The 25,306-nt window shown below is 36.4% G+C and overlaps 1 protein-coding gene across 1 annotated transcript in view; it reads left to right on the forward strand.

Moving 5' to 3' along the window:
• LOC150092703 (uncharacterized) overlaps window positions 1–25,306 on the forward strand; it is a 173,471-nt gene that overhangs the window by 120,038 nt on the left and 28,127 nt on the right. Inside the window, exon 7 of the mRNA XM_090414767.1 lies at window positions 2,264–2,317. Within this exon, the coding sequence (XP_090270893.1) occupies window positions 2,264–2,317 (54 nt within the window). The remainder of the gene's footprint in view (window positions 1–2,263; window positions 2,318–25,306) is intronic.

Raw genomic sequence — 25,306 nt, forward strand, 5'->3', positions numbered from 1 at the left:
ACATGACAGGAATAAGGCATTTGGTTAAACATTAATAGTGTTCAAGAAGTCTCTTTAATAGTGGATAGAAAGGATAACAGTTTTTGAAGGCACATGGGTCTGGATGTCAGATTGGTCAACTGGATTCAGGATTGGCTGTCTGATAGGTATCAGAGAGTTGTGTATGGTGGAGCAGTTTCAAGGAGGCAGAGGGTTACAAGTGGGGTCACACAGGGCTCAGTACTAGGACCTATATTGTTTAACCTTTATATCAATGACATTGCCAGTGGATAGCAAGGGGATATTCAGTTGTTTGCGGATGATGCAAAGCTGGGAAGGATTATTAGAAATAGTGCAGATGTGGTAGCCCTGCAAGAGGATTTGAATAAGCTAGACAATTGGATAAATGAATGGGGTAGGTGGGTTTAATGCAGCAAAATGTAAGGTCTTGAGATTTGGGAAACATTTATGGGAGGAGTTATACTGGAGGAAGTAGGGGAGACAAGAGATCTGGGGTTGATGATTGATAGAAACCTGAAATTTAGGGGACATATTGCAAAGGTGGTGAAGGTAACACAGAGGATTGCTGCAATAATGAGAACGACATTGACCTGCAGAGATAAAACAGTTATCATTCCGTTGTATAAGACTCTGATCAGACCACACTTGGACTATTGTTCTCAGATTTGGTCCCCAGGATTTGAAGGGGATAAATTAACTGTGGAAAGGGTACAAAGATGGTTTCAGGGCTGTACAATTTTGGTTATGAGGATCAGCTGAGGGAATGTGGACTGCAGAATTTGGTGGGTAGAAGAAGAAGGAGAGGTGATATGATTGAGACTTTTAAACTGTTGAGAGGTGGTTACAGGGTTGACACTGGGGAGTTCTTTCACTTGGTTGAACAGTGGGAAGGAGTCATGACAAGAGGCTATCCCTGGAAGTTATGAAATGAAACTGTGAACAAGAGGGCTGAGGAGTGGTTTCCTTGCATGGAGGGTGGTTGAACCGTGGAATGCATTGCCTGATGGAGTGGTGAGAGTGAGAACGGTCAATGAGTTTAAGGAGTGGTATGATAGACTTTGTGTTTCTTGGGGGGGAGGGACCTCCCCTTGATGAGTCTTGACAGACTTTATGTTCTTAGGAAGGACCTCCCACGATGAGTCTTTTGACTCCATGGAGGCATGAATATTAATAATAATGTAGACTGAATCTATCAAAAACTTGTGCTATCTGTTTGAATGTTCCTTTAAGGTAACATGGAAACTCTTTTACCATGTGATGAAGGTCTAGTTCAGGACTGATTTTTATCTAAGATCCACTGAATGTCAACTTTGTTGGATTATTATTATGCTGAACCACCATGGAGCCATAAGACTCATTGTGGGCGATCCATTTTAGATAACACAGTCTCATACCGCTCTTTAAAACCCCTTCACTGTCTGCACCCCCACCACCCTTGAGCAATTCATTCCATGCTCCATACAAAAACCTTCTTATGCTCTTGCTTGCTATTTCCTTTAGCAAATTCCATGGATGGCTTCTTGTCCTTACTCCTTTCCCTCATTCTACCATATGAAAAAATCCATTAATATCATGATAATGTTTATGTTCAATAATAATTCACCCCAAAAAAGAACAGAAACCATAGATCATATTGAGTGAACTAACTAAATCATAGTTCTGACAATGTTTACTTTCAGTGAGGAGTGATGATATAAAGTTGATTTGAATATACCAACCTTAATAAATTTAGTTCAATCCTTTATCCAAGTGTGAGCAAACAAAGTTTGCGCCTGATAGGAGTGATGTTAGCTTGGTCCACCTTTGCTACGAGTTGCCTGGTGTTGTACTACCTTATCCCAGTCCTGAAGATATTTTCAGGTGCAAACTTTGTATGCTCACACTTGGATAAAAGATTAAACTAAATTTATTATAGTCTAACCAAGTGAAAAATAAATTTCAATATATCGACCTGTAAAGATACATTTCCAGGAGACTGGAAAACTGAATGGTTTCATTTGGGATACATATTATCCAGGGGAAAAGAGTTTTTTGCTTCTTGTTCAATAGTAGTTGAAATAACCATATATAGTTCATTTGGTTTAAAAACTGCAGAATTAATGGGTTGTCTCTACCAGATAATTTCTTACAACTGTTAAAAATGTTAAATTGAACTATTAAAATTTAAAAAAAAAAAAAGTTTATAACACATTGTTTTATTAATTTAATAATGATATTGTTGACATTATAATCATATGTCTAAAATAGAGCTTATTTATTTCAGTTTGAGGAGCAACAAATGCAAGGTAAAAATGTAAAGATACTGACTTTTGATAAGGTAATAATTTTTTTTTGTATTGGAACGTATTGCTAATATGCTATAGAATAGATTAGTTTACATGAAATCTTTGCCATCCAGCAGGCTGTAATTTCAGAAATATGTCATTATTTTAGTGTTATTCAAAACATTTTTCAAAATTACAGCATAATTCAAAATGTTTGGAATTATGCTGTAACCTATCATCATCATCATTCATCATCATGCGTATCAAGGATTTAGGCCTAGCATGGCCTGTTCCGGCCTTAGAAGTCATCGTTGAATCGTTTAAGAGGACGTCCTTGGTTTTCTTTTTCCTAATGGCTTGTACTTTAAGGCTTATTATTATTATTATTATTACGGGCAACTCCAGGGAGTCATTAGACTCATCGAGGGAGGCCCCAAATCATATTCATCACAACTATTCGACATTCATACAGTATCTATCATACCTCGCCTTAAACTCATTCACTGTCACAGCATCCACCACAGACTCTGGGAGTGCATTCCACTCATTCACCACTCTAAAAGTAAAGAACCCAGCTCTAACACCTTTACTAACCACACTTTTGCACAGTTTCCATGGATGTCCCCTAGTCCTCCCACAACCAGCCCTGTTCTCAAAAATATCTTCTGAATTAATTTTATAGAAACCCTTCGGTAATTTGAATGCCTCAATCATATCTCCCCTCCTCCGCCTATCAACCAATTTTTGCAACCCACAAATCCTCAACCTGTTCTCATAAGGTTCATTCCACAGACCTGCTGTCATCTTGGTCACTCGCCTCTGAATCCTCTCCACCTCCTCCCCATCAAGAAGAAACCTAGGTGACCAAATCTGGGCACAGCAGTCGAGATGGGGTCTTATCAAGGCTCGATACAAAGGAACAATAACCTGCTTGTCAACTTATTCTTCAGCAACTAAGTGATTTGATGAACTGATTTGGCCACTTTTGCAATGTGTCCCCTAAACTTCAACTCCTTATCCACCAACACTCCTAAATCTCTTGCCTCATCAATTTCCTGGAGTACAGTTCCACCAATGTAGTAATCTGCTGCTAATCTTTTCACCCCAAAATGTATAACCTTACATTTTGCCACATTAAATTGACATTCATTCACCTTAGTCCAGACCTCCAATCTATCTAAATCATCTTGCAAAATTTTGACGTCATCTGCATTCACTATTGCCCTACCCAACTTTTCATCATCCGCAAACAAATGAACTGTTCCTCTCAGATCATTTCCTATACCATTAATGAACAAATTAAACAGCAGTGGTCCAAGAACAGATCCTTGTGGCACACCACTAGTCACAGGCCATCTTGTGGACTCTATTCCTGAATAAACCACTCTCTGATATCTCTCCATCAACCACCCTCCTATCCATCTCACCAACCCTATATCCATCCCCATATGCTGCAATTTACTGATTAGAATTCCATGTGGTATCCTGTCAAATGCCTTAGCAAGGTCCAGTAGAATCACTGTAAACCCATTACCCTTATCCAATTCAGCCGTCACTGTGTTATAATACGTGAGCAAGTTACTGAGGCATGACCTACCCTTCACAAAACCATGCTGTCCCCGATACAGTATCCCATTTTCTTCTATCCAATCTTGTATTTTCCTCTTGACTATTTTCTCCAAGACCTTGATAATGATTCCTGTTATGCTGATTGGCCGGTAATTTTCAACAGCAGCCTTGGAACCACTTTTATGCAGCAGAACTATTTTCCCCCTCTTTCCACCCCCTTGGGACTGACCCAGACCCGAGGCTCAAATTAAACAAACTGGTCAAGGCACTGACAATTCTTTAGCTGCTTCACATACGACACGAGCTGGTATACCATGCAATCCCACAGATGTATTGACATCGAGGTTCTGTAATAGACTAGTTACATCTACTTCATTCATCACAATTCCAGTATAAGCTGTTGGTTCTTCCATTCCTGCAATGTCACCACATGGATGATATACTCTTGCAAAGTGCTCGCTCAGTAATTCCACTATATCGACTGATTCGGTTACCTCCCTACCCTCAGCATTTTTTAAGATCATTCTACCATGAACATTTTTCCTTTTACTTGCAACATATTGAAAAAACTGTTTGGGATTCTCTTTAGCCTGCATGGCCAATTTTCTTTCGTAATCTGCTTTTGCTTTTCTTACCACCCTTGTTACCATCCTGGCCTGAGCTTTATACTGTTCCTGCACCTGCTGGTCACCTTTCTCCTTAAATTCCCTCCACAATTGCTTCTTTTTTTGCAGCTCAAGTTTAATAGTGTTATTCATCCATTTAACCCCTACTTGATTTATTATTCGGACTCTTGGTATACAGTCAACCATTGCCTCCTGCAAACACTTCTTAACCACCTCCCATGCACTATCAACATCCAGCCCTTGCAGTTTTACATGCCATGGCACTGAGCCAAGCACACACACCTAAGCTTGTCATACTTACCAGCCTGGTAATTCCACATGTACCCTGTCTTAATTGTAAATTCCACTCCTTTAGCCACCTCCCAAGTCATGACCTTATAGTCACTCTCACCAATTGGTGGCAACATGGTCATGTTCGTTACAGCCACATTCTCAGTTGCAATTACTAGATCAAGCACTCTCTTTCCCCCTGGTATTTTCCACTACATGCTGCCGCAGATAGTTATCCCTTAATAACCACATAAAATCCAATTCCTTCCTCCCATGTGCCCTCTCCTCTTTCCAGTCAATGTTACCATAATAGAAATCACCCATAATAATTACCCTCCTTCCACTCATTTCTTCTATTTGCCTATGCATACTATCCCCACCATCTATTCCATCACCTGGTCTATAGCAGCACCCAATTGTATATTTTGTTCTGCTAGATTCTATCTCACACCAAACAGCCTCAAATGTGCTCTTCAACTGCAGTTCAACTTCTATACCCCTTGGCTGCAATTCATCAGCTATCATCAATAACACTCCTCCCCCCCTTTTTTTATTCACCCTGTCACTCCTGAACACGCTATACCCATCGCATTCAATCCCACTAGCTTTATCATCTTCTGTCAGCCATGTTTCACTAATACCAACCACCTGTGGCCTGGAAGTGCCAACCAAGGCCAAAAACTCTTCCTTCTTGTTCCTAATACTCCTGGCATTAGTGTACATGAATTGCAGAAGCCCATTTGTCCCATCCCTACTTTGATGCCTTATACTAGCAATCCCATTCTGATTTGTTGTCCTTCGTACTCAGTCGGGCATAATATACTCATTCATACACTCAACTGCCTCCCTAAAGTCTGCATAACTACTTCCCCTCCCCCCCACTTAATAAATCTAGTTTCCCTGAGCTTGTACATCCACTTCCACATCATTCATCAACACTTTTTCAAGCCTCCGTACACCAACTCCATTCAAATATAACCCATCCATCTTATATAAGTCCTTTCGCCCATCGAACTCATTCCACACATCCACAAATTCCACACCACTCTCCATGCATAACCCACGCATAAAGTCATTGGCAATTATGGCCCTCCTTCTAAACACTTCACTGTCATACCGCGGTAAAATACTCACCATCCTAACTCTTTCACTCTTCTGTTTTGCTACCTCAGGTAATTCCCTCACATCCTCTGTCATTTCCATTTTGTCCTCTTTCAAATCATTTGTTCCTGCCACAATTATCATCTCTTAAGGCTTGTTTTGGTAATCTTTCTGTTTTCATTCTTTAAACGTGTTCCATCCATTTATTTTATATTTTTTAATTTTTTTCTACTACTGGTTCTTGGTTTAATTCTTTCATAATTTCTTCATTTCTTTTGTGATCAAATAGGATTCACTCTAAATCTAGATTTAGAGAAAGATGTTGAAAGTTTATTTTTCACTTGGTCAGACTATAATAAATTTAGTTTAATCCTTAGTTAAATTAGTTAAATTTTAATCCTTAGAAAAATTTAGTTAAATCCAGAGTAATTTAATAAAAAGGTGGCACACCATTTGGCAACTCCTATAGGAGGAGATGACCTTGCTAATGCTTCTCCCTTGGTATCTCCACTTGGGCCTGGCTCCCACTGAAGAGACCTCAATAAAGGTCGAAACTAGTCTGGGTAGTGGCCCTTCCCTTAATGCATAATATTATACATATCCGCAAGGAGATGTGTTTTGCATTATGGGAGATACTGAGATAGAAGTGTTGGTGGCTTGCTCCACCTTTGCAAGGAGTCGCCCGGTGTTGTACCACTTTACCCCAGTCCTGAAGATACTTTCAGGCGCAAACTTTGTTAGCACACACTTGGATAAAGGATTAAACTAAATTTATTATTACATCCTAGGTAGTTAAATAAATTCAACTGTTCCAAGATCTTGTTATCTATTACTATTTTAGTTCTTGCTTGATCTTGTCCTTTAAAGGCCATAGTTTTTGATTTTTCTATTGATATTATCATACCATAATCTTTGGCTATCTCATTTAGATATAATATAGCTTACTGTAAGTTATCTTCAGAATTTGTAATTAATATTTGGTCGTCGGCAAAAAGGAGAGTGTTTAAGTTCACTGTAGGAGAAAGTTTAATTCCTTGATGTAAATTTTTATTCCATTTTATTATTTTTTCATTTAAGTAAATATTAAAAAGAGTTGCTGAGAGGGGACATCCCTGTCAGACCTCTTGGTTTATCTCTCTCGTATATGATAGCTCATGATTTAATGTTATTTGTATTTGATTATTTTAATATATACTTGTGATAGCTTTTAGGATATTATTTGGTATTTGTCTTTCTTTTAATATGTTAAATAATATGTTTCTTTTAACTTTGACAAATGCTTTTTTAAAGTTAATAAATGCAATATGTGTTTCTAAATCGTATTCTCTTCTTTTCTCTATTATTAGTTTTAGGCAGGAGGCCGGGTCTATACATGATCGTCCTTTTCTAAATCCATTCTGTACTTCTAAAATAAAGTTTTTGGAATATTTCATTAGTTTGCTATTTAAAATTCTGCTATATATTTTGTAACAGGAATTTAGTATACTGATACCTCTATAGTTTTTAGGGTCATCTCTATTACCTTTTTTAAAGATAGGAATCACAATTGCTTTTTTCCATTCTATTGGAGGGATACCAGTTGAATAAATTTTATTTAAAAATAATAAGAGTCTTTCTTTGAATCTTGTTCCTGTGTATTTATATAGTTCTGAACCTAGCTTATCTTCTCCAGGTGATTTTCTGTTTCTTTCAGGCTGATTTCTAATTCTTCTTTAGTTATTTCATTTTCATTAATTGTTTGCCAGTTGTCTTTTTTAAAATATTTGTCTGTCCACAATTCTGTGTAGTAATTTAGAAATTCTTCTAATTTCAATTCGTGTTTAATTTTATGTTTTCTTTGGTATCTGCATTTAAGTGTTTCAAAATCTTATATACATTGGGTCTTATTTTATATAAATCATGTTCTAAATTAGAAACAAATTTGTTCCATGATTCTCTATGTCTTTTTCTGACTTCTCTTTTAGCTATGGCTCTTATTCTTTTATATTCTATTTCATCTTCTAATCTTTTACTGCTTAACCATTTGTGATAGGCTTTTTTTTTCTTTTTGATTATTTCTTTGATTGTATCATCCCAGATCTTCAGTTTTTTTCTTTTATTGAATTTTTTTGGTCTTTCCTAAGCTTTCATTTGCTGCTGCATTTAGTATAATTTTTATATTGAGCCATTCTATTTCTATTTCTTCATTTTGTTTTATTTTATCTAGATATTGGTTAATTCTTTGTTCATATAGCCATTGTACATTTGTGTCATTCAATAGTATAGTTTTATAAACAAATGTTTCAAATTTTATTTCTGTTCTTGTTACTTGTAGCCATTTAGGTGGTAATCTTAATTTTATTTTAACAAGGAAGTGGTCACTGCTTATTTCATATCCTCTGTGAACTCTAACATCTAGTGAAAAGTTTGATGTCTTTTCATTTAATTTATAATCTAATATTGATTTCCATCCTCTTGCTGCCCAAGTATATTTATGTATGTCTTTATGTTTATAGAAGGAATTCATTATTTTTAGGTTATTATAAACTACAAAGTCAATCGATTTTTTACCATTCCTGTTTAGAGTATGTTCTCCATGTATTCCTATATTATTATTAATTTTCGTGTTTCCAATTCTTGCATTTAAGTCTCCTGCTAAAATTTTGTAATCATTTTTATTTATTTTATTATATATGTTTTGTAGCTGATTATAAAAATCAGTATTATCCTGTTCTCTTCCTTCTTCTGGGGCATATAAACCAACTATTGTTAAATAGCCTCTATTTTTATTCTAGCTTCTATTATTCTTTCATTCCATAATTTATAATGTTTTAACTGTTTTGAAAGGGAGTTATGAATCCATATCATGACTCCTGCTTGTGCTCTTTGGTCTCTGTCAACTCCACTATATATCACATTAAAATTTTCGGTTCTCATAGTTCCTTTTAATTTCTTTTTTGTTTCAGTGATTACTGCTATTTTAAAATTTCTTTCATTTAATAGTTGGTCTAATTCTATTTCTTTATATGCTATTCCTCTTACATTCCAGTTTGCTATGTGTATTATATTTTGTCGTTTCCATTTTTGCTTTTTCCATTCCAGGATTGTTTTCCATAGATTCAATCTGATTATCTTTTTCTGTCAGCTTACAAGTAGAATTATGTTCTCCATGTCAGGGGACTAGCCTGACAATGGAATAGTTCAGTTGTAGGGCTGCTACCTTAAGGCTTCTGAACTAGCTGCTGTAACCTATAAGTCATGATATTTAGATAGTCCTAATGGGTTTGATGTTAGAATCAATTGAGCAATAAAAGAAATTTACTTTATTAACTGTAATTTTAGACTATAATATTATATTCAAAGTATAATAATTTCATTTCAGATTACTTATTTTTACCATGTTATTATGTACCTTATGAATAGTCTTATATGTTGGACCAAAATATCAATATTAAATAAATAATTTCATTATTTAAACTTCACATAATTTAAGTCCAGTGATTTGGACACATTCCACCCATGAAATCTCCATATAAAAAATGCATTTTCACTCCCTTGCTCACCACTCTTTTCTAAAACCCTCCCACTAACTTAAGTATTCTGAATTTTCTTTCTTTAAAGGTTATATGGTTATCAGAATTCATAGTGAAGAATTTATGGAGACTGCAACAAACATGTTGCAATAATTACTTTACTTATAATTACGAAAATAATACTTTATGTTTTCACCTCTGTATTGAGGTCATCATCAGAAAAACATACATATGAACAGGACAAATGCTACATGACACTACACAAAAGAATATAAATCTAAATGCTTTGTTAATTATTTACCATACCCTGAACTTTGCTGAAAAAAAAAATAAATAAAATATATACAAAAATAAAATAAATTTTTGATACATATCTGTATAATAATATACAGATGACAGTGAAAAAAATCTCTAATTTTTTGGGAAACTACATCTCTACAGTTCTCTTATATTAAGGTTTTCTTGTGTTAGGATTCTGCCATCATGTTCTGGATGCTATATAGCAGTAGTGTTCAGCCTTTTTTACTACTCGAGCTACTTTTCTATAAAAAGTTATTCGGCGATCTACTCTCGTATATAGATCACGTTCCCCCAACCTGATATCTGATTACGCACAAATAAACAACTAAAAAAAAAACACAACTAAAAACTTTATTTATTTATTTGATAAAAATTTATTTATCACTTTTAATTATTTTAATACAACAAAAAAAAAAAACAAATATATTGGAATAAAATATTTATTTATCTAGTTTGGAAAACCAAAGTGAGAAAAAACAATAGATTGATTACAAACTCACAAGTTACAGGAAATGCTGGTTGATTAAAAAAAAGTTAATGTGAAATTTGGCATTGTTTGGACCTCGCAATATTTTCATAGTCAAGTTGATATGAAGAAGTTGGCCAATCGTAGACAAACGATCATTTGTAATTTGGTTTCTTAATTGATTTTTTATGACGGTCATATTTGAAAAAGCGGATTCTGACAAGCATGTTGATCTGAAACACAACAGAATTTTTCTCGTAATATCAGTTAATATTGGGAATTTTTCATGTGCATACTTCCAAATGACTTCATTGTTTATTGATTTTAAATGTAAACTATTCTGAATGTTTGTTATCTCAAGTTATACTTCAGCTTGGTTTATATCAAACAGCCCACTAATTTTATTTGAAATTTCTGTGATGACTTGAAATTTCAAGTCATCACAGAAAACTTGAAATTTCAAGTTTTCTTCAAAGGGATTATTGATAAAAGATACAATCATTTCAGTTTTATTAAAATCTTTAAATCTTGAATTTATTTCTTCCTCAGCTAATTCTATTTCACGAATAAATTCTTTTAAATCATAGCAAAGGCATTTCTTGATTTTGTTCAAAAAATTTTAACAAATATGGGAGATGTCTAAATTCGCGGTCATTTATATTTTTCTTTAATAAAAATAAGTGTTGTTGGAAAGTTTTTATTGAACTTAGCATGTCTATTAAATTTTTATCTCTACCTTGTAACTGTAAATTTAAATTGCTTAATTTCGTACAGAAATCTACTAAAAATAATAAGTGTAACAACCATCTTTTATCACTCAATTGTGAATAAATATCTCCTTTTTCATCAAGAAAATTTTTATATCGTTAATTAATACAAGAAATCTTTCTAAAAATTGACTTCTGCTGTGCCAGCGAACATTATTGTACAACAGAAATTCCCTATTATCGTCTGCCTGTAATTTAAACAACCGCCGTTGCAGGGCTTTTCCTCAAACAGAATTTACAATTTTAAATGTAATATCCAAAACATCTTTTGTGTTTAATATTTTACTACACAGTACTTGTTGGTGAATAATACAGTGGTACGTTAAAAAATCTGGATATTTGTCATCGTTTTTACATAATGAAATGAAGCCTGATTTATTACCTCTCATTGCAGGAGCACCATCAATAGTAATAGACACAAGTTTAAAAAGTGGAAGTTTGTGTTGTTTCACAAATTCATCAAATGCCAAAAAAATGTCTTATCCCCTAGTCCTTCCCAATAATGGTATAATTTTCAAAAGTTCTTCTTTACTTGAATAATCTTGAAATACCATGCGAATAAATCATCAATCAAACTATAGGCCTATCTGCGTGTCAGGTGTTGTGGTTAAGTTGTTGGAGAAGCTTGTGAATACTAGGATCCAGAGTTGGGTTGACAACAATGGTATAATCTTTGATGGACAGCATGGATTTGCTAAAGGGAGGTCATGTTTTAGTAATCTACTTACTTATTACAATAAAGTGACTGCTTCCTTGGACAGAGGAGAAGGATACACAGTAATATACTTGGATTTCGCAAAAGCTTTTGATAGAGTACCTCATGATAAGTTGACAGTCAAACTAGAGCAGATGGGGTTGGATATTAGATTAGTGCATTGGACTGGAGACTGGCTATCTGATAGGTATCAACAAGTTGTGTATTGGGGTGCAATATCCAGGAAAAGGAACGTCACTAGTGAAGTGCCTCAGGGGTCTGTTTTAGGGCCATTACTATTTAACTTGTATATTAATGATATTGGCGAAGATTTGGATGGAGATATTCAGTTGTTTGCAGATGATGCAAAGTTGGGATGAACCATAAAGAGTAGTGAAGATGTTGTGGCTTTGCAAGAAGACTTGAATAAATTGAGTGATTGGGCACGGAAATGGGGATGCGAGTTCAATGTTACAAAATGTAAGGTTTTAAAATTTGGAAAACAAAGATGGGATGCAGAATTTATGCTTGGTGAGAATGTATTGTTGGAAGTAGAGGAAATAAGAGATCTGGGGATGATAGTGGATAAGGATCTAAAATTTAGGGGACACATCGCCAAAATTGTGAAGACAACACAAAGACTTCTGGGAATGATGCGGAGGACACTGACGTGTAGAAGTAGGGAGATTCTTGTTCCATTCTATAAGGCTTTGATTAGGCCACACATGGACTATTGTGCCCAGATTTGGTCACCTGGTTTTCTGAAGGATGAAGAGATGTTGGAAAGGGTCCAAAGGTGACTGACTAAGGTAGTTTCTGGCCTCTGGAATGTCGAGTATGAGGAAAGATTGAAAAGATGTAATTTGCAGAGTCTAGTGGAGAGAAGGAAGAGGGGAGATATGATAGAGACCTACAAGTTGGTGAGGGGTTGTTATAGGATCAGTGGTGGAGAAGTTCTACAGAGAATAGTGGGAGATCAGGAGAGAACCAGAGGTCATCCCTGGAAACTGTATAAAGAGGGTGTGAGTAGGGGAGTGAGAGGCAGGTTTTTTTCGTGCAGAGTTGTGAGTGATTGGAATGCCTTGCCTGAGAGTGTGGTGTCTGCAAAAAGTTTGAATGTGTTTAAGACATGGTATGATGAGCTGTGTGTGAGATAAAAGGACCTCCTAGATGAGTCTTTGACTCCATGAGGCCTTGTTTAATAATAATAATAATAATAATAATAAATTCCATTAACTGAGCAATATCAGTGAAGTCGTTTGATTTATCAAATTGTAATGAAAACGCAACACACTGGTGAATGTCTAACATTAACTGAGTACAGTATTCAGATCAGCACTTAAAATTTCAACTCTTCTCATAACTGTTGTTCTGGAAAGTTGTAAATCTTTAATATTTGAAATGATTTCAATTTTTTTTTTAAATCAGAAAATAAAGATTCTGCTGCTGCAAGAAACGATTCTTTTATTACCTCTCCATCAGTAAAACGCTTTTTTGCTTTTGCTAATAAATGACACACTTTCAAAGATGCAATAGTGGCTGATATTGGTTTATTTATTACTTTCGAAATCATATTTTGTTATCCAGAAAGTCCTGCCTTTAAATTTATAATTTTTGGGAAAATCTTCATAATATTTTGCATGTAGCGATTGAAAATGTCTCTCAATATTACCTTTTTTTGGAATTGCTACAGATGAATTACAAATCAAACAACAACACTTTCCATTTACCATTGTAAAGAAAAAATCCGTTTCCCATGCCTTGTGAAAATGATAAGTCTTCGATTTCTTTGATACACTCATGATTATCCATGATACACTCATTTCAAATTAAATGAAATGCATACGATGTGCTTTTGTTATATGTCTACTTTTGCTATCCAGTCGTTACTGCGACACTGTAAACTTTTATTATTATTTAACTTTGTTTACTTGTAATTTCTGTTAATTACTTGTGTTGTCTTTTACTCTATACTTTATTCTCCGTTATTCTAATTTGCTGTGTACGCTTTCTCTCAGAATCTCTCTTGTTTATCTTATTACATGCTATGTTTATTTACCTTTCGCATTACGAGTCTTATGCCTAAGATATTAGAAAATTTATTTAAAATGAGGCTGCGCCACTAATATCTTTGATTAGCAAAAAGAACTCAAATATACGGCTGGTAGATTTCTCTCTCTCTTTCTCTAACACAAATTCCTACATTAAAACTTTAACAAACAGTCATGGTCTATTCTTTTTCTTAATTTCACGCTTTGGCCAACTCACTTAGATTCCCGCTCAACAAGTCCGATTTATTTTAGAAACAGTGCAGTTGTAAATAAACAAACAGGCAGCACTCTTTTAACAAGAAAGTCAAATGACAATTATTTACATTACTATGAAATATACACATTATTAAAACACTTAAGGAATAGTTAAGGATATAAATTAAATTAAACTTTAATAAATATTTTCCGATATTTCGGCAACGTCACATTGCCATTTTCTAAAGGAACTTACAAAAAAGTTACATGCACGTAGGCACTACAACACAGAAACTGGGAATGAAGAGATGAAGCTATTGTTCTCCTAACAGTCCTGATGGTGCCCTCTAGCTGGCTAAGTAGGTGTTCTTGGCCGTTGGGCTGAAGGTCTGCAGATGTAGGCCTCCCAAATTTGGGGCAGTCGCATACAACCAAATTTGTTGAGGTTTGGAGAATTTCTTAGGGCTGAGGCTGATTCCATAAAGATTCTTTCAAATTTGTATTTGCTACGGTGTATCACTGTAGCTTTCTTCCACTGTATTCTGTGGCGTGTATCCAGAGCATGTTCCGCAAGCCCAGAATGACTGTATTTGTGAAAACGGATGTAGTCCTTGTGTTCCGAAATTCTGATATTCGCTGTCCTGCCTGTTTGGCCAAAGTAAGACAGTTTACAACTGCAAGGGACCTGTTAACACCAGGTAGGTCTAGGGGAAGTGGTTGGTCTTTAGTGGAGCGGATAAGGGATGCCAATTTTCTGTAAGGTTTGTAACAGGAGGTCAGGTCATGTTTTTTTAAGATTCTGGTAATCTATTCCGAAGTGCCTCGGATGTAGGGAATGGTGATGGATTTAGAGTAATCCTTGTTGTGTGTGTGGGGGGGGGGATCTGTGGTTTGTAGGTTCTAATATTTTTTGGATTTTTTTTGGGGGGGTAGCCATTGGCTGAGAAAGTGTTGAGGATGTGATTTAGTTCAGTGTTTATGGCCAAGTCGTTTGAACAGATTAGTTTAGCCCTGTTGTATAGTGTTTTCACTACTTCATATTGTTGTGAGGGGGGGGGGATTGTTGGTGAATGTATCTGCCTGTATGGGTGGGTTTTCTGTAAACTGAGAAAACCAAATATCCATTAGGCTGGCGGGTGACTAGTGTGTCTAGGAAAGGGAAGCTGTTGTTTTCCTCTTTTTCCAGAGTGAATTTGATTCTGGGGTGTTGGTTGTTTAAGTGTGTTAAGAAGGAGAGAAGTGTTTCAGAGCCATGTGGCCAAATAGCGAACACATCATCAACGTTGCGAAGCCATATGGTTGGTTTTTGTGGGGCAGAGACTAAGGTTTTTTCTTCATAGGTCTCCATAAAGAAATTGGCCAAGGGTGGGGAGAGTGGTGAACCCATGGCTGTCCCCTCTATTTGTTTGTAGAATTTTCCCTGCCAAACGAAATAGCCTGAGTTCATTGTGAAATAAGGCTGAGATATCGGGAGAAAATTTAGCTTGGATTAGCTCTAAAGTTTCCTTGAGTGGGACATTTGTAAATAAAGAGGACACATCAAAGCTGACCATTATGTCAGTATGTTGGAGTGTAAGGTTTTCTATGCTGGCTTTGAAATGGGCTGAGTTTTTTATGTGTGATGGTGTGTTGCCAGTATAGTGTGCGAGCTCTTTGGCCAAATGTTTAGCTATTTATGTGGGGGAATCAATGCCATCCACTATGGGACGTAATGGCACATTTTCTTTGTGTATTTTTGGGAGTCCGTAAATACGGGGGGGGGGGAGATAGAGTTAAACGGCTTTAATCTGTTGGTAACTTCTACAGGCCAAGAAGTGACTCTCTTAAGGAGCCTGTGAAGTTTTCTAATTTGAGAGTTGGTGGGATTGTAATTGATAGGGAGGTAAGTGGCCCGATCTAATAGAAGAGCATTCAGCTTACCTGTGTAGTTCTTTTGGTTAAGTACTACAGTTGCATTACCCTTATCCGCTTTGGTGATAACTAATTCTTTATTATTCTTCATTTCCTGTAGAACTTTATATTCCTTGTTTGATATGTTGGTTTTTGGTGGTCTTGCTTTGGAAAGGACACAGGCTACATCCAGTCTTACACTGTTGGCGACTTGATGTGGAAGGTGGCGGATTCCGGCTCGATCTGGCCAAGAACACCTACTTAGCCCGCTAGAGGGCACCATCAGGACTGTTAGGAGAACAATAGCTTCATCTCTTCATTCCCAGTTTCTGTGTTGTAGTGCCTACGTGCACGTAACTTTTTTGTAAGTTCCTTTAGAAAATGGCAATGTGACGTTGCCGAAATATCGGAAAATATTTATTAAAGTTTAATATAATTTATATCCTTAACTACGTTGTTATATTCCTTAAGTGTTTTAATAATGCATAACCAACCTATAAGCCTGTCTACGAGAAATATACACAATTTTAATGTTAGAGAGATTGCTTTCTCTCTCCATCTATAAAAACTCTTTAGCAAAAATTAGAACCTTCTTTCTTCAACATTAAATACTTTCTTTAACATATAACATTACCTACTCTCAGTTTACAAATTTTTACTTATTAATCTCTAAGCTTACTCATAAAGAGGTTACCTAAATCTGTGTTAAGTTATCTTTACAACATGCCATTTGATTCTCTTATGGACATTTCTTAACACTATTAAACATATATCTTAAGTCTTTCTTGTATCAACTATAACAGGAATTATATAAAAGTTTTGAACTTACAAAGGCTCTGTATCTCACATTCAGTCAAGTCTTTCACTAAAAGTTCTATGGCAATTTTTTAGTCTCAGATCTTCTTCAGGAAATTTTGGCTCGGTTGCATCTCATCAGGAACATAGCGGGCTGTGGGCTCATTCAGCTCTGGCAAAAAGGTTACTCTCCCTCTGCGAAAAGAAAAATTACGAGCAAAGGTGCTTTGGGAAATTTGCCTTGCCTTTACTCCTCTGCTTGGGCTTGCTGAAAATGCCTGGATGACTGCCTTCTTTTTCTGCCGTTTCCACAGCTAGAACTGCCGCCAACTGTTAACTGGATCCCTCTCTGGCCTGGAAACTTTTCTCCAGCAATTGGAACTCTTCCTTTCGGCAATTTGAAATCTTGTCTGTGGTCTAGAAGTAGTCTCTCTCTAGCGACGTTTTGAACTGAGAAGCTCCTTTCTGGAAGCGGGAAACTCCTCTCTCAAGCAACGTGGATCTGGGCAGCCTCTCTATCTCTCTTACGGCGACTCTGGACTGAGCGGCCTCCTCTCTGACAGCAATTCTGGAACTGGGACCCCTTCTGCTTGCTGCAGTCCCTTTTTATTAGGCCTACTCTGAGACCTAGCATGAAGTTTGGCAACCCCCAAAGAATTGGTATGAGTCTTTCATCTTAAGTTTCAAGTTCGGCATGCCTTTGGTTCTCCTCCGCTTTCTTTTGATTGTAAGTTGCCAGCCATTGGAAAGTTGTTTGAACTCTTTCTAATTGACTTCAGAGATGTTTACACTTAGAGCCTGCAAGCCTTTCTCATACATACAAGTTTCAATAACAATCTTTCTAATGCCGCCATGCACAGCTTTGGTGACAAAAACATTGCCTTTATTTTTAACACTGTAACATATTCTTATTAAAGCAGTATATGCAGTTAGCTTCAAAAGAGTTATTTACAAAAACATCTAATACAAACTATACCGAGACAAACAAAGTTTATTTTTTTACAATATTCACATGGGACTTAACCTAAGTAAAAAATCGATGTAATGTGCTTTGGAATATTTAATATTTAAGCTACAATTGATTTTTACACTCTGCTTATAATTGTATTCACTTGACTTGCTGTTTGACTTCCACTGATCCAAATTAATTCATTTACCCGTACTTATAAGAAAATTACTGATTTGACAATTTTAACAAAAAATAAATTAACAATAGCAGTACACTTAAAGCGAATTAAAAATAATACAAAATAATGATAACTAAAATATTATGTTTTCAGTTTTAATTAAATTTGTAAGTAAGGAGGAATACATAAGAGATCGACCAAAAATCTCTCTGCGATCGACGGGTTGAACACCCCTGCTATATAGTTTGCAGATGGGTCCTCCAGATTCTTGGAATTACTAATTCATCATTCTTATTTAGATGTGGATGATGTTTCAGCATCTCACAAGCTTCCTTGAACTTTCTTTCAAACCAGCTTTTGGTGTGGTGTAGGGACTTGGTGCCTTTCCAGTTGATATAGTTTCCTAATGATGACCTCAATACAGAGGTCAAAATGTCAAGTGTTATTTTCATAAGTAAGTAAAGCAATTATTCTAACACGTGTTCTTGTCTCCATAAATTCTTTACTATGAACTATGATATTACTTTTCCATCAGCACCACCATTAAACTCTGCAATAGCCATTCACTTCGGAACCAACTTTTCCAAAACTTTAGTTATCCATCTCTGGAACCTCTCCAGGGGTTTCTCATCACTGTGTAAACCAAGAACCAAATCGGAACACAATATCCATGTATGGCTAGATCAAGTTCGTATATAGTGGTATAGCCCTTCTTAATTACAGTAGCAATATTCTTTATGGTCTTCACAGTCCTTGATGTTTTCTGTGAACTTCAGGCATTCGTAAACCATCATCCCTATATCCCAAATATCATTCACTTTCTTCAGCACAATTTCCCCATTTAAAATACATAGCATTGCACTTCTGCACTCCAAAGTGCAAGGTTTTGCACTTTGGAGTATAAAATTCTGGTTGTCTGAGTGAATAGTACATCTGCTCTCTAACAAATAGGTCATGGGTTTCAATCACACTGCAGGTATACAGATGTTCATTGAATGTCTTGGGAAAGTAGATGAATTTCATCATCCTCAACATAACCACTACCATGTTTGTTGAAGGCCTGAAGTGGTATAAGAAAAGTTTCATGTTTCCAGATTATCTGGTCTTAGTCTCCCACTGTGGTAATGTGTACAATAGGTTTAGGTTTACAGTCTTTTGTGGATTCATATAACTCACTAGATTTTCAACATTAGCAAAGAACCAAATATCTCCACATTAAATATCATTAACAAATAAGTTGAACACTAGGTCTAAGCCCACACATAGCATTGTTGTATTGTCATGTCTTGAAACCTCTTGTATATGAAGGGTGATTATAATAATAAAAATAAAACAATATCTATTAGACAACCAGTCTCTTTCAATTTCACTAATCTGTTACCGATTCCTTTTTGACCCAACTTAACCAACTTGCCATATGGAAATCTGTCAGATGCCTTCACAGTCCAAAAATATCTGTACATACATTACTTGTTTCATAAAATGCAGATTGCTGAAGTAAAATGTCCCCTTTACAAGCACTTACTACTACATAGAGAGCTCTATCAGCGAAATCCTGTAATTTTATTATTATTATTATTATATGGGTATCTGCATGGAGTCCGAAGAAGACTCATTGCAGGAGACCCACACTAACCATTATTCATACAATACCTATCACACTTCTCCTTAGACTCATTCACTGTCAAGGTACCTACAACTACCTCTAGCAATCCATTCCAGTCATTCACCACTCCCCCCCCCCCCACAAAATCTAGTCTGCATACTTTTATTATAAGACCTCACTCACACTCTCTCTCTCGCTCTTTAATACCTTAACCACAATTCAAAATGCTAGCCTAGTTGGCTGAGCAGGTATTCCTCTATTCTCCATTCAATGGGCTGTGGTTTCAAATATCACTGTGGATGTTTATGAAAGTGTTTAGGGTTTAGATGATTTTTGTCACCTAGTATGAGACCACCACTTTGCTTACACACACACACACACACACACCAGTTTACAATGGGAGAGCAGGAGGATTTCAATGTCAGTATCTCTAGTTTCAATGCCAGCAATAGTGGAGTCAAGGAAAAGGAAGGTGAGCATGAGGTTGCAATAGACTTGACATTAAGTAGTATGACTGGAGATATGGAAGATCTGAAGAATGATGTTGTACAGGGTGTTCGGGATAAATTTGACAGTTTCGTAAGGAAAAAGAAAATCTTCTTTGTATCTATTAAATTTAATGAATTGACAAAAAAACATTACAGGCAGAGTTAATTACAATACTATCAACAAGATTTACTCAAAATAACCACCATTAGCATCGATCACAGCTTCAATTCTGCTTCGGAACCTCGAACAAGCTGATGCTACAGTCTCCCTGGGAAGGGCCGCAAAAACTGTTTTAATTTTATCCATTAACTGGGCTTTTGTATTACTGGAAGTGCGATTGGTGTCTTTTTCAACTGCGCCCCATACAAAATAATCCATGGGGTTAAGGTCTGGGGAGTTTGGAGGCCAAACATTTGGACTGGTGAAGTCGTAGAAATTTTCAGACAACCATTTTTGACTTTTCCCAGAGGTGTGGCAAGGGGCCGAATCCTGCTGCCATACATATACGGCCTACCATTGGCTACCCTTGTTATCCAGGGCTTGACTACAGTTAGCAACTCCACGAACAAAGCCCGAATTCCAATGCCAGGGTTCTTCAACACTTGTTCCTGCAGATTTGCGAGGAATTCTGCTGTACGAACGCAATCAGATCGTCTGCTAGGGATCTTTCTTCTTGCTACATCCTCGTAGTCACCATTGCAAGTCTCTAGTTCATGCCTGATTGTTTTTACTGTATTCAGGGAGCATTGGGCAGCAGTCGTAATATCCTTATTTTGATGGCGGGCACGAATCATCATGATACAAGTTATTCTCTTCCATGATTCAGGTGGGTTCCAGCTATCCATCCTTTCTGACATCTTGTATATGAATGAAGAAGGGTCCAAACTTTTAAATGAAGAGAAGTGTGTGTTAATACATGTAACTTACGGGAAAATATAATTAATTATAAATATGTCAAATTTATCCCGAACACCCTGTATGTGTCAGTGAATCTCAAGTGAGGATAAGATGCTTGGAGAGGGAGATATAAGTACTGAAAGAGGGAGTATGAACAGTGAGTTGATTTGCATGAAGGGAGAGGTTAGAAGACTTAAAAGGCTTATTGATATGGGATGAGAAAAGAAAGAGAATGGACACTCAAGTAAAGAGAGGGAATGAGAGAAAGTCAAGAGAGTACAGAAGCAAGGGAGAGAAAGAGAGAGGGGGGGGGGGGAGAAGGAAAGAGAGAGAGAGAGAGAGATAACAGGATAAGAGGCAGATGATATAAGTAAGATAGCAAGGAGGGAGAGTGTCAAGAGAAAGAGAACAAGGGATACAGGTGAGTAAGGAATGAAGGAATTTTGTGAGACAAGTGATGTATAGAGATTCAATGATTCATAGTGTGCAGAAGAGAATGTTAGAGGAGTGTTTCCTGGAGGAAAAATTGAGTGTGTTTCTATAGCAAAGCAAGGTGAGAATGTGAATGAGATGATAATGGTTGGCATGAATAATCTGAGAGGTAGCATGAATTGGGTGGCAAGAGATCTGAGGTTAATGTATGTTGGTAACTGTGCAGCAGAAAAGTGTGAGAGGAAAGATAGCTTATTGCTCTCACCATTCATTATTCACAAAATTGAATAATGAATGGTGAGAACAAGAATGTGTCAGAGTGTATTTGAGGATAGAAGAGAGCTGTATGTGTGGAGATAGTCACTATACCCTTTAACTTTCATTCATGTCAGGACATCATCTTCTGTCAACTATGTTTCACTGATATAGTAGCATAATTCACCACAAAAGGAAGGGCAAATGGAGTAGTGGAGTTTACTTATGATAAGTGATTAGTTATATCCTCTCAGAATAAAGAATTTGAAAGCATATGGCACTAATTGTTTGAATAGTGTATATTGTGAGGTGGAGAGACAGGATATTCAGTTGGCTGTTATTATAGGCTAGAGAACACAGAGGGTGATGAACAGGAAACATTCAGGCAGAGTGAGTAATCATTATGGGAGATTATAACTATAGTAGTATAAACTGGGCATCCTAACAAAATACACTTGTAAGGGAATGGAATTTCAGGAATTGTTGAGAAACAAATAAATCGGGTAACATGTAGTAGCAGAGAGAATAATTATCAAGAGATGCTTGAATTTGGTCCTAGCATCAGAGGATCAACTTGTAAGAGAGAGATGTCATCCTTCTCCCTCAGTCTTGATTTGGAGGCTGAATAGACATGCAGACGTATCAAGGACAGAGGAATTTATGTTGAATTATAAGGCAGGTGACTATAATAATTTTAGAAATCAGCTAGGTGTAGTTTTCATGAAGAATTAAAATAGAGTGGCATCAGCAATGCATGGGAGCTGATTAAGAAATATTGATCAATAGCAGTTGGAAAATCACATTCTTCATGAAAAAGGTAACAGGATTTGGATAGGCATAAAGTGGATGACTAATGAAATTAAACAGGGACTGCAGATGAAAAAGAAAAAAAAAGCATAAGTATTATGAAAAAAAGTATAAGGAGAGAGGTAGAGAGAATTTCCATGAGAAATAAAAAAACTGAAGACAGGAATGGAACTTGTAGATTAAGGAAGGCAAAATTGGAATATAAGAAACTACCACTGAACAGTCCTAAAGAATTGTTCCATTGTGTGGCCAGCAGGAGGAAAAATGATTGTGGACAAATGACTCATTGGTCACTTGACCATCATAGAAATCATGGTTGAGTGATCAGTGAGATGACATAGTGGCACTGTTTAATAATCACTTTATTGTGGTATTTCATCCTGAAAAAGCAGATTTTATTAGTGGAGAGATCAGGCAGTTGGAGGTCGAGGAGTGTGTGAGGAGAATGTATTTCAAATACTAAGCACTCTGGAAGTCCATAAGGTAATGAGACGAGATGGGATTTCACCATGTGTTTTAAGAGAATGCACTAAGGAACTGACAGCTCCATTGACCTGGCTGTTCAATGAAAGTATTGCTTCTGGGAAAGTGCCCAAGGAGGGTAAGATAGCACTTACATAACAGTGGAAACATTTGACATTGCGCCACATGAGTGACATCAGAAGTGCATGGGGGCTGGTTAAGAAATATTTATCAACAGCAATTGGCAAACCGCATTCTTCATGAAAAAGAGAACAGGATTGATAAGTTGTACTATCAAAGTGGAGATATTGCAGTGCCAGATTTGGTATATCATTCAGGTGGAGTTCCAGATGTGACATGGACTGATGGGAGAATAGAGTAGATGAAATGGAGATGCTTGTGATAATGTAGAATCTTAATGCAAACATGACCATTGAATTATATGGCATATCAGCCCATGTATTATAAGAATGCATAAGGGAATTGGTACTCACTCTGACCAAGTTATCTCATTTCTGGAAAAGTGCCAACGGAATGGAAATGGGGCAGAAAAACTCTGCTAAATAAAGAGAGCTCCAAGGCAGGGGTAGCAAATTATAGGTCAATCAGTATCTCAGAAGTGGCAGTTTGGTCAAAGACAGAATTCAGGACCAGGTGGGCAGAAATGATACTGTACAGGGGAAACATGGTTTTGTGAAGTGCAGGTCTTGCCTTAGTAATTTGCTTGCTTTTTATAATAAATCAGTAATTGAGATGGATGAAGGAAATGGTTACATACTGATACATAATGAAGACATTAAAAATCTATCATCTTTTTATAGCCAAAGCTAAAATGAAACTTGAAAAGTGTTTCAAAATTTTACCAAAGAATTTAGGAGAATGTAACCCTCAGCATTGGAGTTGCCTTGGATTGTACTACTTAAAAGATGAACTCTGTCTAGGGACCCATATATTTGCCTTTTATTAGTGCATTGATTAGGTTTCACTAGCCTGATGACTGTTTTGAACTCTTCGTTCTCATCAGAGACCAGCAGAAACCTAACAGAGAAAAAACTCTATTCAGTATTATGAGTTATAATATCATCATAAATGAACTCTTGGTAGGTATGTAAGTATAATACCAAGATGGAGCCAGAAAGGCTTCAATTTGGTAAATTAAATAGTGTTATGAGTATACTAATTTGCCAAATTGAAGACTTTCTGGCTCGATATCGACATTATATGAGTAAGAGTTCACTTATGATGAATATAACTCTATGACAGTACTTCCATGGTACGGAACAGAGGGATTTTGCTTTCTTAGGTTTTTGCATGGTTTAATATCCTCATTATGTTTTACTTAATTTATACAATGAGTCTTCGGACTCCTTGGAGGTGTCACGAATAATAATAATAATTAATTTGCCAGATTGAAGCCTTCCTGACTCTCTATCTTAGGGCTGTATGCTAATACTGCTAGACTTTGCAAAATCATTTGACAGGATTCTACATAGAACTCTGTTGCATAAATTGGAGCAAATGGGGTTGGTGATTTGGATAAAAGGGTGGCTGATAGACAGTTATCAAAGAGTTGTGTATATGGAAGTTGAATTTTGGAGATAGCATGTGATGAATGGTGTACCAGAAGGCTCAGTACTTGGTCCTCTGCTATTTAATTTTTACATTAGTGATACAGGAAATGAGTTAAGGAGAAATGTTCAGTTGTTTGCTTATGATGCCAAGCCAGGAAGAGTGATAGTTGATGATAGAAGATGTAGAAATCTTGAAGGATCACATATAAACTGGCAAGATGGACAAAAGTAAATGGCTACCAGTTTAATGTGGCCAAGTGTAAGGTCATGCATATTGGAGTGAAGATATCACAAACTTATTAATATTAATGGAACTGCAGGAAACTGATGAGGTCAGGGATTTGGGGATTATTGTACTGGGAACTGAGGTTTAGAGGACATATAAAATTAAAACCTTATAAGGTTTTAATGACATGGCCAAAACACATCATATTATGTGGTTGTTAAAGAACACACTGATTAAAATTGATAAGAAGATTATGAATATTCCCCTTTGAAAACCTTTGTAGTGCAATTGGAAGAACAAACAGAACATTGCATCTTTTGGAAAATACCTGAGTTCAATTCACATGTGATGGGAGGAATCTTTATGGGCTTTTTCAACTGAAGGGTAAGTTAGCAAATCTCATACAGAAGTAGCAGGGTTTATTATCATGGAAATTCAGCAGTGAATACAGACAAATCAGCCAAGAGAGCATACACAATTTACACACAGAAAATACTATTGGTGGTAGTGAGTGGTAGATAGCATTGATGATAGTAGTGTCGTTGTGTAGTTTGAGGATTAAGTAGGAGAGCATATTGCAAAGATAGCCAAACAACACATCAGATTATATGGTTGTTTAAGTACACAAACTGACATGCAGGGATAGAGAAGTTTTTGTTCCTCTTTATGAGGCTTTAATAAGGATACATCTGTACTACTGCCTGCAGATCTGTTCACCTGGATTCTGAAGGGGATGAAGAAGTGATGGAGAGGATCCAGAGGCAAGTGACAAAGATTGTGGCAGGCCTATGGTATGCTCCCTATGAGAACAGATTGGGGATGTCTGTGGACTTCAAAAACTAGCTAATAAGTGAAAAGAAGAGACATGATAGAATCATATGAGCTATTAAAGGGGTTTTATAGGATTGACACTGAAGACTCTTTTCAGTACATG

This window comes from Typopeltis vanoorti, chromosome 25, assembly GCF_054136105.1.
Source record: "Typopeltis vanoorti isolate ZY-2024b chromosome 25, IOZ_Tvanoo_1.0, whole genome shotgun sequence".
Lineage (NCBI taxonomy): Eukaryota > Metazoa > Arthropoda > Arachnida > Uropygi > Thelyphonidae > Typopeltis > Typopeltis vanoorti.